Raw genomic sequence first — 15,310 nt, 5'->3', positions numbered from 1 at the left:
ATGAGATTCTGCCGAAACGTTGCTACAACTTTAAAAGCACAACTATAATGACGTGGGAAAATACCCAAACAAAGCTGAATACCATACATACATACATACATACATACATACATACATACATACATACATACACACACACACACATATATATATAGATATATGTAGGTCTAGATGTGTTCGGGTCTTTTCCTGTGTAAGATTAAGAGTATCTTGGCGACGTTTCGGCGAGGTCCCACTTACCATCCTCAGGCTGGTGCTTTCGGCTTTGTGCCAGTGCAAGCAGTGTGTGATCGGAGCTGCCGTCTCTCTATAAATACTGGTGGTGGGGGCTTGTGTGCTGGGTTGGTTGGCTGCGCTGCTGCCTCTTGATTGATTGATGGAGTTGATGTTAGTATAATAGGCTGTGTGATGGCCTTGTGAGTTTTGTTGTGGAGATATCCTAGATTTTGTGCTGTAATCTCCTGGGTCGTTTATTTTGTAGTGATCTTTTTTCCATTAGCCTCTCGTGTTTTAATGGCTTGGGTAATGGGTTGTGTGATGGGCTTGCGAGTTCTTTTGTTGCGGTATCCTGGGTCCTACATTGTTATCTCCTGGGTCATTTGTGTTTTGATCTCTTTTCCATTAGCCTCCTGTGTACTAACGGCTTGGGTAATGCCTTGTGTGATGACCTTGTGAGATTTATTGCTGTGGTATCCTTGGTCTTGTGCTGTGATATCCTGGGTCATTTGCTGTGTTGCAACTTCTTGAGTTCTTGTGGTGTAATTTCCTGAGTTTTCTGATGTGATGTCCTGAGCGGGTAGCTGTGATGTAGCATTCTGGGTTTTAGTCTGGCTTCAAGTTTGGGGTCTGGGTCTGTGTTCTTGGCGTGTGTCAGCTTGTTTGGTTTTGGGGTTGGGGGGTGCAACAGCTGGCGAAGCAGCCGTGGTCTGGATGGTGGCTGTCCTTCGTTTATAGGATGGGCTTGGGCCTGGGTCTGATGAGGGGGATTGGCGGTGGTGTCCCATGTTGTTTTGGGTCTGGTGTTGGTTTTCATGGCTGGGACTCGATTGTTGGTGAGGGCTAGCTTCCAGACCAACAAATGAGTCCCAGCCAGACAGAAGATATTAGAAACACCAATCAAGCAGAACACAGCAAACTCCAAGACCAATAAACACAGACCAAGACTCCCAACCAATCAGGATAAAGAAAAAACCATTCTAACACAGCAGGAGGCTAGCACCACATTTAAAACAGAAACAGCTGTGAAAGCCTGACACATAGACGAACCTAATACACAAGCCTGATGATGGCAGATGAGATTCTGCCGAAACATTGCTACAACTTTAAAAGCACAACTATAATGACGTGGGAAAATACCCAAACAAAGCTGAAAATTATAATTATAATTATTTTTATATAAAAAAGAGATACCTTTCTATAAAGAAATAACTCCTTCCCTTTCATCACAAGTACCAAGAATTTCAGTAATTTATCACTTTCTCTGTGACTATGTTTTCTTCTCGTATGTTATATATAAACCAATTCTCATCATCCTACCATAATCAGCAAAAATGCCTTAAGAGTTCTCAAAAACTCCTATAAGATATAGTACATATTTTAACATCAAATAAATCAATAAATTTTAGTACATCAAATAAATCAATTTTATATTTCTTTCAACAGTGACATCACTTTCTCTGAAAATTAAGTCTCTCTTCTTCTCATGTCCTTAATCTTGATCAAATAAAAATCAATATTATGTTCTTTCCTTTTGCTTTTAACAATCTTGATCTTTAATCTCTTTAAATGGTGTTCCAGAACCTGATTTCTTTTCAATTTCTCTTAGTCTCTTCTCAGAAGCTTCATCAAAATTTTAATGTTTTATAATAGCAGACAATCTTAAGAGTAACTTCTGAATGCATTTTTTCAGATATCCACCTCCATGGGAAGGTGTCTTAATACTTAACTTCAAAATCTCCATATATTTTAACAACATTCTAAACAAGAAGGATTATTGTAATTAATTTCAGAATCTTACTTCAAAACAATATGGCCTCCTAGTCCATGTGTAACTTTCCAAAATCAATGTTCTAAATGCCCTTTTGCTGCATTCCAAAGTAAGAATTTTTTAAATCTTTAAGCTTCCATAAATTTTTCTAACCAAGGACTAAGGGAAACTCATCCAATGAAACTTGGTATTCTGGAGGTTCTTAATATCCCTTAAATACCCAATAACAAGCAATTTCTAGAAGTAATTAAGAAATGAAGTATTCAAAACTAATATCCTTTTGAAAGCACTGACTGTGATAAGGGCAAAGATGGCAATCCTTTGGCTCCTAGAGCTCTATACTTGCCAAAGACCACTTATGGCCTTCTTCCAGAGAGATGCTGTCTGGAGGATATGTGAGCAATCCCAAGTCCTCTCCATGTCTGGAGAGGAATTCCAAGAAGCTAATTTATTGGCTCCTTGTTCTGTCATGAATGGAAACTGCATTCTCAATGGTGCTGTCTTCGATTTGTCAGTGCTTCCCCAGAAGTCTGGGTGGGCATGTATTTTAAAGATGACATATAACTCCCTTTGCTTTTTTTTCAAGCCTGATGTTAATTCTTTATTATTTCAAGTGACTCAGAAACTGAAGATACAAGAGGTGCAGAAATTACTGTAAAGTTATTTTCTTTTTCTTAGACCTGCTTATTCTCACTCAGATAAGAAATCTCATAAAAACTTATTTTGACAAGCGGATCAGCCATATTTTTCAAATTATCTATGTTTAATCCAAAAAAGATCTGGGCATTTATGGAACTGAGCAAATTCACAATCCAATAGTGGTAGGAAGATCAATCCTTGTTGATCTGTTCAAGCTCCATGTTGAACAGTAAAGGAGGGAACCATTTTGGATCATGAAAATTCATTATCTCTACCAAACATTTCTTCTCCTCCTCCTTATCTCATTCTCCTAGCCTTGCTTCTAAGCATTTTATCAAGTTTTTAAAGTATGATTCAGCATTTTGATGAAAAGATTATCAATACAAATAAAGCTTACATTCAATGGGATGAAAAGCACCAATAAATTATTGTACAAGTAACAATATAGTTACGATATATCTGAATCTGGCAAATATTCATGAATCTCTTCTTTAGAGTCAGCTGGAAGATGAGCATGTTGAAGATTAATGCAATTGTAACAAATGGGAGTTGTTTTGCATTCCCTAGCATCTGGTCAGTTGCTCTGCTTTTTTCAAATGTTCTCAATTCCCTTGACAACATTAAATGAAATAACATGTCTGTCAAAGGAAGGAAAACTGATAAGAAGAAATATATCCTATTTGGAGATATCAACTAGCTAAGAGTTATCTAACAGAACATGAGGTCATAACTGATTCACTGGGTTAGGGAAAGGACAGCCTCCCAATTGCAGTGAATCACTTCACTTTCTTATTTGTAGTCTTTATCTTTTGAAGATGAAAATTTATTTGTGAGAAGATCCAAGATTATGCAGTTAGAATGTACTTACAAATGTACTGGCCATTCTCAGATAAAGAAATGCTATGTGTGTGTATATTTAAGGGGTGGGGAAGAGAGAGAATATTTTGACCTCTGCATTAAAGCATAGCATCCTTTCCACCTGCTTCTCTAACAGAGGCCTTGAAACAGACACCCACTACTTAACATATTACTGACAGGATGATGAGAAGGCTCTTGTCAGGCACAGGCCAGCTGGGTGTTAGAGACAAAATGCACAGCCCCAGCTGACTAGTTAGAGGAAATCTGGAGAGGTACAATTACAGAGGCATATGACAAGCCTTCATGCCTGACTGACTTGAGAACCAATGACATGGCATTAAACAGCAATCCTTTCCATACAGTGGTCACAGAACAGCAATAAGTCAACTGATGCACTGTTGTAAAATCATGATTTATTCCTTTGCTTTGAATACACAAGACTACAGCATGATGTTCTGGTAGAGTACCACAGCAGGTTCACTTGGGGCCCAAACTTCTCAGGCCTGTCTACAACAGGCATAAAATCAATGCTCTGCCAGTGCCTTTCTGAAAATGCTTCTCACACTAGTTTAAGGAGAGGAAAAATACACTAAATTCATACCCACAAATATTAAAGCTATGATATTAATATCATAGCTTTAAAACGTACAACAGCCAAAGGGTACGTACATCTATTATGTGAGATGGCAACATAAAAAACATTATAAAATAAATGTTTTGGAAATAAATATGCACATGACTTGCATTCATTAATAGTTAAAGTGCTATTATAAAGTAAGAAATGCAAATATAGTGACAACCAGGAAGCTGATCGGTAGTGGAATTCTCATAACTTTTTAAGCGAAATCTGTTGTTTTCCACCAACACAACCCTCAATGGTGTCAGACAGTTCCTCTGTTTAATTTTTATGCATAGTAAGTTTAATACTTTATTATCACAATTCAGTCGCACAGGGTTCCCAGATATAAAGAAGGTAGATTAGAGTATGGCAATTTTGTACTCCCACCTCCCTTCTCTCCCACTCCACCCCAAAAAGGAAAGCTTGAGAAGGAAAGAGCTTGAATTATGGGTTTTGAACTTGGTCCTACTGCCCTTAGATAGTGAACCAAAACTGAGCTGATAACACAGAGGTGACATCATAATTCAGTCTGCATGAACTGTCATAAACACTTGATATTAAGTTAACCTCCAAAGATAAAGTACAACTCCTTCAACAAAAGAAGGGAATTGATAACACTCTTACGGAAAAGTAGCCTACATTAAAAAAAAACACCTCCTGGACTTATTAAGAAATAAAGGGAAAATTAATTCCTCGGTAAATATCTTATTTAAATATCCAAGATCTATACAAAACATTTAAAATAACTGACAACGTTAGATTTCAGTTTTATGTTCAATATAAAATTTTCTGCTTTTGCCTTTTCTAAAAAATGAGAATAATTGCATTGAAAACGTATCCATAGTTTATCAGGAGAATTAAAAATTTGCTTTTCTCCCCCAGGGGCCTCAGGTTATATGTGGGGTTGGCGATCAGCAAAAGAGAGTCCATTCTTCTTCTGCCCAGTGTATCTCTTGCTATTCTCCGAGCTGAGGATCATCCTCAAGGAATGTCCTCTGAGGTGGGATGGGATGGAGATAATTCATGCCACAAATCAATTTCATGAACAGGAGAATTGGTGGCTACAAGCACCACCCTCTGCTTCTTTTGCCCAACCTCCTGCCAGGCCTGGGAGTAGAAGTGGAAGATGTGAGAAGAAATAGCTCTTTGCCCATCAGACAAGATTCATAGGATTCGAGACCCAGCAAATATAGAATTCAGCCTGAGGGGGGGAAGAAATCTTCTGCTAAGAAAAATAGAATTGCTCAAACAACAAGAAGGCGACAGAGGAGAAGGGGAGCTCCTGCACTAGCCCATGTGAACACTGGAACTACACAGATCATAGCCCTGACAGATTACCAGATTCATTGAGGTATCACAGATCGTACAGCAAGATTTTGGTCACGAAAGGAGGAAAATGGCCTTTATAAATTGGAACTTTAAATAAAAAAGTAAGCTGCCTTGACCATGGGCTATAAATGAGTGCATCCTCTCAAAATAGTTAAAACAGCATCTGTTGGAGTTAGCAGGGCATAAGGATAAAACTTTAGAGTATAAAGCTATTAGCTTATTTTAATGTAAGCTAAGAATATAATGGTTAGACTACACTGTTGACCACAAGTTGGTTACATTTGCAGGATCTTACTAGTTTAAACCCTGCTCCAGTGATCAAGGAAACAAAAAGATTAAGACCCCTTTAAATTAAAATAAATGTATTCATATAATATTTTGAAGAATAAAAAAACGTTAAGGAACAAGAAAAGCATTTTGCCATTATATTCTCCAGATTTATTTAACTTCCCAGACTAGTCCACACCAATACCGATCAAGTGTGAGCTTGCTTAGCTTATTTTCAAAATCTGCCATTATTGGCCAGGTATTGCAAGTTATCATATATAATATGATACAGCTCCAAACCGTGCTTCGCTATGAAACTATGTGATCGGGCTTAGTTTTGGGGGAGGAAAATAAGGAGAAAAATTTGTGCCTCTGCCTACCAGCATCCATCGGTATTCATCTGCCTAGTGTTCTGTCAGTATGTGAGAGAGTTGAGGGATGTTTGGAAACTGAAACATAGAAAGTGAAACAGTATTTGCTGTGTGAGCAAGGGGACAGCAAGGAGCGTGGATGTGGCTTAGCTCAACTGTTCTGTACTAACGCTGGTTGCTGCTGTGAAACTGAAACTGGAACTCCTCTCCTTTGCTTGTGTTTTGCATTTGGAAGAGATTTCTTTTCAGGTGGGGAGGGGGAGTAGAACTCCTTAGCATCAGAGCGTGTTAATAATAATATATGAAATACTAATGCACCTAGAAGCCAAGAGGAACATACGTGCCAAATTTCAAGTTTGTAGGCTTTACGATTCTGGAGATTTTGTGATGATGCATGAGTGGCATTTCGCTTTTATATATATGGATTAAGTTGCTGCATTGAGTACACTAATAGCCCTAGCAATAATCTCACAGAATGACTGATGCTGTTTTGCATTTGATTCATTTTCAAAAAAAATTCTTGCCATGCTAGCTGAAGAGAAGGAAAATGTCTCTTTCAACATCAACGCTGAAATTTGTGGCAATTTTACTTTCCCTAATAAATGGGACCTTTATTTCTCTTTTCTTTAAAAAAAAAAAATAGACGAAGAGGAGTATGAAGAAGAGAAAATGCACTAGTTCTTCTAAGCAATTTATAAGAAGCAAGTTACAATAATGCTATTCACTGACACAGCAGCTTGTTTTTTGGGGGGTGGGTGGGGGGGAATCCTAAGGATTTATATTCCACAAATAAAAAGCCAATGAATCATTCAAAAAGTTTTTTGAATTAATTAAAATTAATGTTTTTGCACTGGATTTATCTTCAAATGAGCATTAGTTTTTGAAAATGTTAACACATCCACCTTATTGTTAAGGAAAGAATAGAGACTCATATGGTTAAAGTCTCGTATTAAAGTATTAAGTAAAGCAAATGGTTTGAGGGAGTTTACTTAATTTATTTTGGGGCTTAAATTAAACAGATACTATGCAGATATAAATGATGCCCACTGGCATGAAGGCAATGTTATTTTCAACTTTAACAGTGATGGATTTAGAGTTATAAATGACACCACAAGGGAAAAGCTGAAACAAACAGGACTATCAAAAGATTTAGGCATGGATAAACACAGCACACCCTTTATCTCAGTTCCATCTGCAATGACACAAGCAAGCCATTTCAGCCTAGGCATAACTGATGTAATAAAGTATTTGGAATAGTAAGTCATTATCAGTGTGAAGAGCTGCTCAAATCAGAGTCATTACAGTATATCTTCCTCAAACACTACTAGATTTAGGATAGCAGCTATTATCATGGCCCTTTGATTCCTGTCTAGTAGGTCTGATGGAATAAGCTACAAGTGAATAATAAAGATCTTATAATAGCCCTTAAGAATTCTTTATAGGTTGGAAGGCATAGAAATCTAACTCTAGAGGGTTAAAGAACTCTCGTCCCTGGGTAACAAAAAGTAATTAACCCGCCTTAATGTATTTGAGTAAGCCTATATCAATCAGATTTCCGTGCTTCAAGAGTCAGATTAAAATGTCATCTTTTAAAAAGAGTATGTAGATATTGTCTTATAAGTATATAAGGGACATATTTAAATCTAGAGAGATATGCAAGGCCTTTTTGTGAGATGCTCAATATAGACTACTTGAAAAGAGATGTGTGAAGTACTCACAGTGCTTAGCTTGCTGGAGGTAATAATAATGCGTCTCTCGTGCAACATGCTGGCATAAAGTTGTAGCATGTTATTCACATCCACAGCAACAAAATATTCTGTAAGATTTCTCTAGTTAATGAAGAATAAAGTCTGTTAACACATTAATAAAGAAAACTGAATGATATATAAATTTATTTCTGCATAGTTAAAAGGGAAAATAATATTTTTAAAGAAATGTCTCCTTAATAAGCATTTAACTGAAATTTATCTATTATCATTTGTATATTTTGAAAACATGTCCAAAGAGTAATCTTATATTTTCAGAAAGCAGCCTCTTTAATTGCTTGTTTTTGAGTTTACTATGTATCTATAACTATTTATTTAAAATTCTAATTATATATACATAGTAAATCCTAAGTAAACCCTTGCATTCATTTTAGCTAAATTAGCTGCATAAATGCAGTATAATCACACACCCACTGCTGCCCATACATATGCACACATTATCCAAAATATCCAACATTATTACATTAATATTTAATTATGCAGTTCATATATGTCAGGGCTGTCAAACTCCTGGCCCGTGGGCAGGATGTGTCACACACTGGCTACGCCCACCCCCAGTTTAGCGAAGAGGAAAAATGTCCAGATATGTCACGTGATGATGTGATGACTTGAGTTTGACACCCGATAAAGGTGAATGAAGCCATATTAATGAGGGAGTTTAATCAATAAGTATTCAGATTTCTACAGATGTTTATTAAAGATTTAATTTGTAAAGCTATTTAAATATTGCAAATATAGTACAAACTTACACTTTCAGGAACAGTTGGTAATCCAGTTAAATCAGGAGTAATAAAATACGAATGCTAGTCAAGAAAAAGAAATAAAAATACAAAATTATTATTCAACAAGACAAAATCATTATAAAATAATACTGTCTGTATAAGCAACTAAATTTTAGATCTGCTTTGAGAGGACCTATTATTAGTAATCAGAAGCACCAGATAATTCAACCCATGTTGACGTATCCATTAAAAAAAAACAAAAACTTCTGCTGAAATCATGCTATAATGTTTATTCTGCATACATACTAAACAGATTTATGATAGCAGCAATGCAAAAGAGGATCAGAATAGCTTTGCACAGTAAATTAAAATGAAAGCATTTGAAAGAGATTAAAAGAAAAATACCCCTTTAGTTTCTCTGACACATACTACCATTCTAATTATTAACTAGTTTTATTGGAAAATGGATTAATGGAGATGTGTGCTACAATAAAAACATATCCAGTTGCTATTTTCTTATCTTTAGAGTGACACATATGTAGAAGTAAGAAAGGGGTATGTGATATTCCTCACAAAACTTAATTTTGTTTTGGGGATTATAGTTACTGACCCTTACCACGTATGGTTCTCATTGTGAAACATTTATGAGTAGCTTTTTTTTTTTTTAAATAAGATGTGTTATCCATGGTTTTTAAAAAGAAACGGGAGGTAACCAAACAGAGGTTTTTATAAGGGAGTTTGAAAAAAAAGCTGTCCACACTCATTTGGGATATAATTAATAGCCTGGAAATGATTCTTCACTTTACTGTTTCTCATTCTGAAAATCTCACAGTGACAAAATGATTAATACAGAAAAACATAGGCTGTTTTCAACTTATGACCATAATTGGGATGGAATTTCTGTCTTAAGTCAGTGTGGTTGTAAAGTAAGGCATCACATGACAGGACTCAATGTTGCAACCATTTTTGCCATGGTCACTAAGCAATTCACATGATTTTTAAGCAAATTCAGCTTCTCCAGTTGACTTTGGTTGTTAGAAGCCAGCTGGGAAGGTGGCAAATTACAATTGTCGTAAATGCAAGTTAGTTGCCAAATGCCCGAATTGTGATCATGTAACTGTGGGGAATAACATGATTGTCATCACTTTGAGGACCAGTCATTACTTTTTCAGAGGCCATCATAACTTTGAAACAAATTTAAACAAATGGTCATAAATCACAAACTATCTATATTAACTAACTAGGCTTCTCAAGGAATACCCAAACTTATTCAAATAAACTTACATTTGTTTTAATCAAAAAAGCAGAAAGCAAGCAAATGGAACTAAAAAAGAGGGTTGGAATCCTATAAATAACTCAAATTAATAAGGGTTTCTTTAAAATTAAGATATATTTCACTACCAACATAAAGTATATTTTATGAATACTACTACAGAGATAAAGGAGGAAAAAACCTATTATCTCTCCCCCTATGTTTGCAAGAAATAATTTTTATTTATGGAATGACTGATATTGGATTACATTATTCAGAATGTTACATTCAGAATGTTGTGCTTTTAACAAGACAACATGATAGGTTGATATAAAAGCTGATTGAAGCAAGATGTGATCAACTGAGAGTTCTGAACACCATAGGTGCTTAATATAGAAAAAAAAATTCATTTCATTTCATTTATTAAAATTTCAGAATGTCCTACTTTTGTTCTAACGCTGGGCGATGGTAAACCTTATTTTAAAATAGGAATAATCCTGATTGCCATGCAGCTGTATTTTCAACTTTACTGCACAGCACAATCTATATTCTAGTAAAACTCTTGTGTCCATTTACCTGCTTGTAACCTTTAACTGGGGGGGGGGGGAAAGCATCATTGTACACAATTTTTTTGAACCAAGGCAAGTCAAATGGGTTAACTCATGAAGGTTAAGACCCATTACTCCCATGGTAGTGGAATTTTCGGAAGTTGTGGCTGATAGTGCCTCCACATTGCCATGGTCAATTATTGTCATTTCCAACGCTCCCTGACAGCTTCCCACAAGTTAATAGGAAAGCCAACAGGAAGCATAAACTCAGTCATGATTGACCACCACGTCTTTACTTATGGGAAACTAGCAGGGAATGTTTGTAATGAGGAAGCCAGAAAAGAAGGTTGCACATTGCCTAGATAAGTCTTCTCCACCTGCACAATTTCCCCAGCCCCTCAGCACTTGCATTGTGCTAACCATTTGAGCAACCCCATGGATCTTTCCTGACCTATACTGCGTCCTTATGTGCCTTTCAGAACACTGGTTTTTATTAGCCTTTGGGCTGATGTTTGCTAGTGTTTTCACCAGATTTAAAGTCTGCTCCTCTAGCACGCAGGACAATTTTCTTTCCCTGAACAGATGGGAGGAGAAAACCTTGCCTTACCAAGGTAACAGACCTCAAACTTGAAACCTTCCTTTCCAATTCCCCATTGTCCTTCTAGTAATCATATGATTGCAGGGCACTTGACAACCAGTTGTAAATGTGAACAGATTGCTGAGCCCCTGAAATGTGGTCACATGGCTAGGGGCCCAAAATCATTTACAACAGTTGGTAATTGTTTACATTCCATAAAGCATCTGTTCTAATGCTGTCATAAGGGCAAACTCATAAAATCACTGGTCATAAGTTGAGGACTGTCTATATGTTTAATCTGATCCATTGGCTGGTATCCTTGGGTTTTTACCTCTTTGGATTATTTCCTATCGCTAAACCCTTTCTTTGCTTTTTGGCAAGATGTAATTTAGAGAGATTGGTTTTATAATCATTGAAAAGCCAAACATTCAATCTGCTGAACAATTATCATGAAAATGACACTGAAATATAATGAAGATGTGATGGGAAGACATTGCTCACATACTTTTAACAGGGCCATCTGGAAATATATTCAGTGAAAATAATACAGTTTGATTCTTAGGCTACTAAGATCCCTTCCCTGACATACACAAACAACTGAAATAGAGAAAAAAACATTCTCTGGATATTTTTTTAATAAGCAAAAGAGGTGTAAGAGTAAACTATTGTCACTTTATTAAATATTAAGACCCTTTTTAGTAGGCAATTTACACATATAGTTCCAAATCTGATAATATATATTCTTGGAAAATATATTCAAGTAGTTTGCCTCTCTGTGACCAGAGTCACAACAAAGTAATTTCTCAAGAGGCATTTATAAATCTCTTGCAATCAATAGACATCATTTGGCAAGCAATGTTTTAAGGACTTGAGAAGAGTATTTTGCACTTACTATTAACATATATGGTTGAGTATTCAAAATGTGCTCACTGGAAAACACTTTCTTGTTATTTTTCCAACAAGATCAATCAATTTATTTTTGAAGCAAGGCTTATTTGGCTTTTTAAAATGTGTTCCTTTCTAAATGAATTTGCCTCTTCTTTTTTTTTAATAAAGTTTTATTTGGGTTTTCACACACAAAATACAAGTAAAACATCTTTTTTGAAAATAGCAACTTCTTTATACAGACACAAAACTCAATTTCATGCTCCTTTTTGTATTCTATTCCATATCTTATACTATTTTACATTTTCTATATAGTTTTTCCCCTCTTTTAATTTTCTCAATTTTATTTTGATTATCTCTTCTCAATTCAAATCATTATATTTATACTTTTGTCTGTTCTGTTTCAATTTCATATTATCTTTTCTCATTAAACAAATTTTCTCCTGTAGTTACTAATTGGAGTATGACACCTTTATATCTTTTAATTACATCCATTCAACTCTTATTTAAACTTCAACATATACCTTAAGTTTATGACCTTCAATATAATACATAATACATAACTTCCAATCAAATTCTGCTTGGCATTCTTATAATACACACTATATTCTTTAAAAAAAAAAGATTGTAAATATATGTAATTATAAACCCTCATTCCATTCCAGTTCAGTTCTATCATTAATAATCATTAAAACCATAACATCTTTAACACTTCTTTTCAATTAAATATCATACTTCCTTAAAAACACATGTAATCTCCATAATTAATTTTTCCCTTATTTCTCTTCACATATGTTTTATAAATAATTAAATATACCTTTTGTTACATTTATTTATTGACAAGCATTCCACTGAATTACGATAGCTATTTTATCAGACATTTTAATCATACATTGTTTCATATTTTCTAAAATTATTTCTGCTTCTAATATAACCATACTATCTTATGTACCTTTGCAGAATCCCTTTTTCCATTAAGTTTTCACCCAATATCTCTAAATAGACCCTGTTTTTCTATATTTTGCTTCTGTCCTTTATAAATTCTTTTCCTTTCTTTCTTCCCTCTCATCTTCTCCCTCCCCTTTTTACCCCCTTGTCTCTCTAGTTCTAATTCTCTCTTCTGCATTTCCCTCTTCTGTTGCTTTCTGATTTTATACTTATTTTTCACTCTAATTTTTTTTGGAGTTGTTTTTCCCAATCTTAAACTTTCCATTCTCTTTCTCCCCTTTCCTTCCCCCCCCCATCTAAGATTACTTGTTCATTAAAGATGGCTTCTTCTTTGTCGCAATCTTCTTGTTCTGCAGGCATTTCTTGTTGTTTCTCATAATTCCAAATCTCCAGTTCTAAAAACTGAAATACGAAGCCAAAAGAACCTCTCCCTTCTTGTGCATCTTCTTTGTACTTTTTAAGTTCCTTTTTCAGTTCTTCTAAAAATGGAGCCATTTTAAAAAGTTTTAAACAACCACCCGATTGATTTAGTCATTCAAAACAATAACCAAGAATCCAGAAATCATCAAGTAATCCAGATAGTCCCGAGTTATATCTTCTTATTTCTTTTTCGACTCTTCCTGGGGTTTTTGTTGCGATATTTCAGTTAGAATGTATCTTTTGGAAGTCTTGTTGAGATTTTGCTGTAAGTTCTTTTTTAATTCCAGGCAGTCTCCTCCCTTCCAGATCATGCCCTTTTATTCTTCCTCTCTCCTTTCCTGTTTTCAAAAGCTTTTAATTATCCAGAAATCTTTATTATCCCTTTGACTTTTTATTTTCAGCATTAAATGCCTATTGATGTCAAAGTGGATTTTTTCCAATTTCTTGCTTAAGTCTCTTAGCTGTCAGTATAGGAAAAGGAGAAAACCAAATCTTTTCCCTTTTCTCTCTCCTTCGCAGCTTAAAAAACTTCTTAGGGAACAATGTTATTGTTTTTTAACAGTTTCAATTCCAGGGTACCTTATTTGTTGCTTTTGCTATTTGACCCGGTCAACCAAAACTTTCTCTTCTTATCTTCCTCCTGCACATTCTTTTCCGGTCGAGTTCTTCTTTGTGGTGGCCATTTCTGACCACCGCTGCAACTGCCTTTGGGAAAGGGAGTAATGGCCAGCTGGGGAGGAGAGATGCGGCTCTCCTCAACCCTGCTGGCAGTCTCCCCCCTCTTCACCACCTCTACGGGGTGGCTTAGCCCCAAAACCAGCTGGCTCGGGGCGCTCCAGCGGCGAGCACGAATCGAAGCCTCGCAGAGACGAGGTTTCGGTCTGTCGCTGAAGAAGCTCAAACCGGAAGTCCCGAATTTGCCTCTTCTTTTTAACACAGGGCTATTTCATCCGTTTATGCTTCTCCTTTCAAATCATGTTCATTTTACTTTTGTTTTGCAGAAGAAAAAGTAACAGGATTTCCAAAGAAGGAAATGTTGTTAAAGCAACAAATGGCGTGGTAACAAAAATAAAATACATATTATAATTATTGATAAGTACTGTAAGCACTTATTGCAAACAAGCTTGAAACTACAAAATGTTTCTGGAAAGGGGGCTTTTAAAAACTTCTTAAAGGAATACTCTCCTTCACTAATAAATAATTATATTCACTGCTATGTTAACTTTAAATTTGCAATAAACAATGTCCAGATTGTTGCTATTCCAATCTTCTAGTAACATAATGATTGTATTTATCATGTGTGTGTGTGTGTGTGTGTGTGTCAGTAGAACCAATCCCATATCATTAGATTAGATTTTAAAGAGAATGAGAATTCTAAAGACAGATTTTTTTGTTTCTATCACCAATATGCCTATTTGCAATCTTCAATATAGGTTTATGTGCCTTCTATCTCAAAATAGCAGGAAACCAATTTTCAGCCATTATGATGAGGAGTTTCAGGGGCTGAAAAAATAAAGACATGTGAGCTGCAAATGAGGTTCTGACACTGTAGGCTGTCCATCTCAGTGTAAAATCCATTTTTAAAAAATATTTTATTCCCACTTTTTTCTCTTCAAAGAATTCAAAGCAGGAAATGAGTTATGAGTTTCATCTGCAATAATTAAGTCTTGTATCATGAATTGCTTCTGGATAGAAGGCTTCTAAACAAATATCTGATTTCATGCTAATTCATCCAGTAAACTGGTTGGCTTTCAATTTCAAAAAAACTTTATTTCAAAAACCTGATATCAATGTGTTAGCAAAAAAAAAGATTTCAGCTTTGCATTCAGAGTCCTAGAGAAAGCGACAGAAAGCATAAAATATATTTATGGGGGATCAAATTAGTTTATTCTAGACTGATTGCAGTTAAAGATAGCATCCCAAGTACCTTTCAAAGCATTTTTATAATTTAATAACTAGTATAACTTTTCACATAATACTCTTATTAAAGAATTTGTACATCCATATGTACAAACTATAAGTACTGGTAATGACCTAGCTTTAAGTGTACGGAATGCACTATGCAAAGAATAATCATCAATTACATGTATTGTGTGGTATTTGTTAAAATTAAGGGAAAAGT

General features: G+C 35.4%; 1 protein-coding gene across 3 annotated transcripts in view; it reads right to left on the bottom strand.

Annotated features, from left to right (window-relative positions):
- DENND1B (DENN domain containing 1B) overlaps positions 1-15,310 on the bottom strand; it is a 213,437-nt gene that overhangs the window by 88,967 nt on the left and 109,160 nt on the right. For all 3 annotated transcript variants that reach the window (XM_026671732.2, XM_087960788.1, XM_087960789.1), the window contains 2 exons: positions 8,586-8,639; positions 7,789-7,899 (listed from right to left, as the gene is read on the bottom strand). In XM_026671732.2, coding sequence (XP_026527517.1) covers positions 7,789-7,899; positions 8,586-8,639 — 165 coding nt within the window. The remainder of the gene's footprint in view (positions 1-7,788; positions 7,900-8,585; positions 8,640-15,310) is intronic.

This window comes from Notechis scutatus, chromosome 3, assembly GCF_049901735.1.
Source record: "Notechis scutatus isolate UNSWTSFEM ecotype Mainland chromosome 3, rNotScu1.2, whole genome shotgun sequence".
Classification (NCBI taxonomy): domain Eukaryota; kingdom Metazoa; phylum Chordata; class Lepidosauria; order Squamata; family Elapidae; genus Notechis; species Notechis scutatus.
This window is presented reverse-complemented; position numbering and strand designations above follow the sequence as displayed.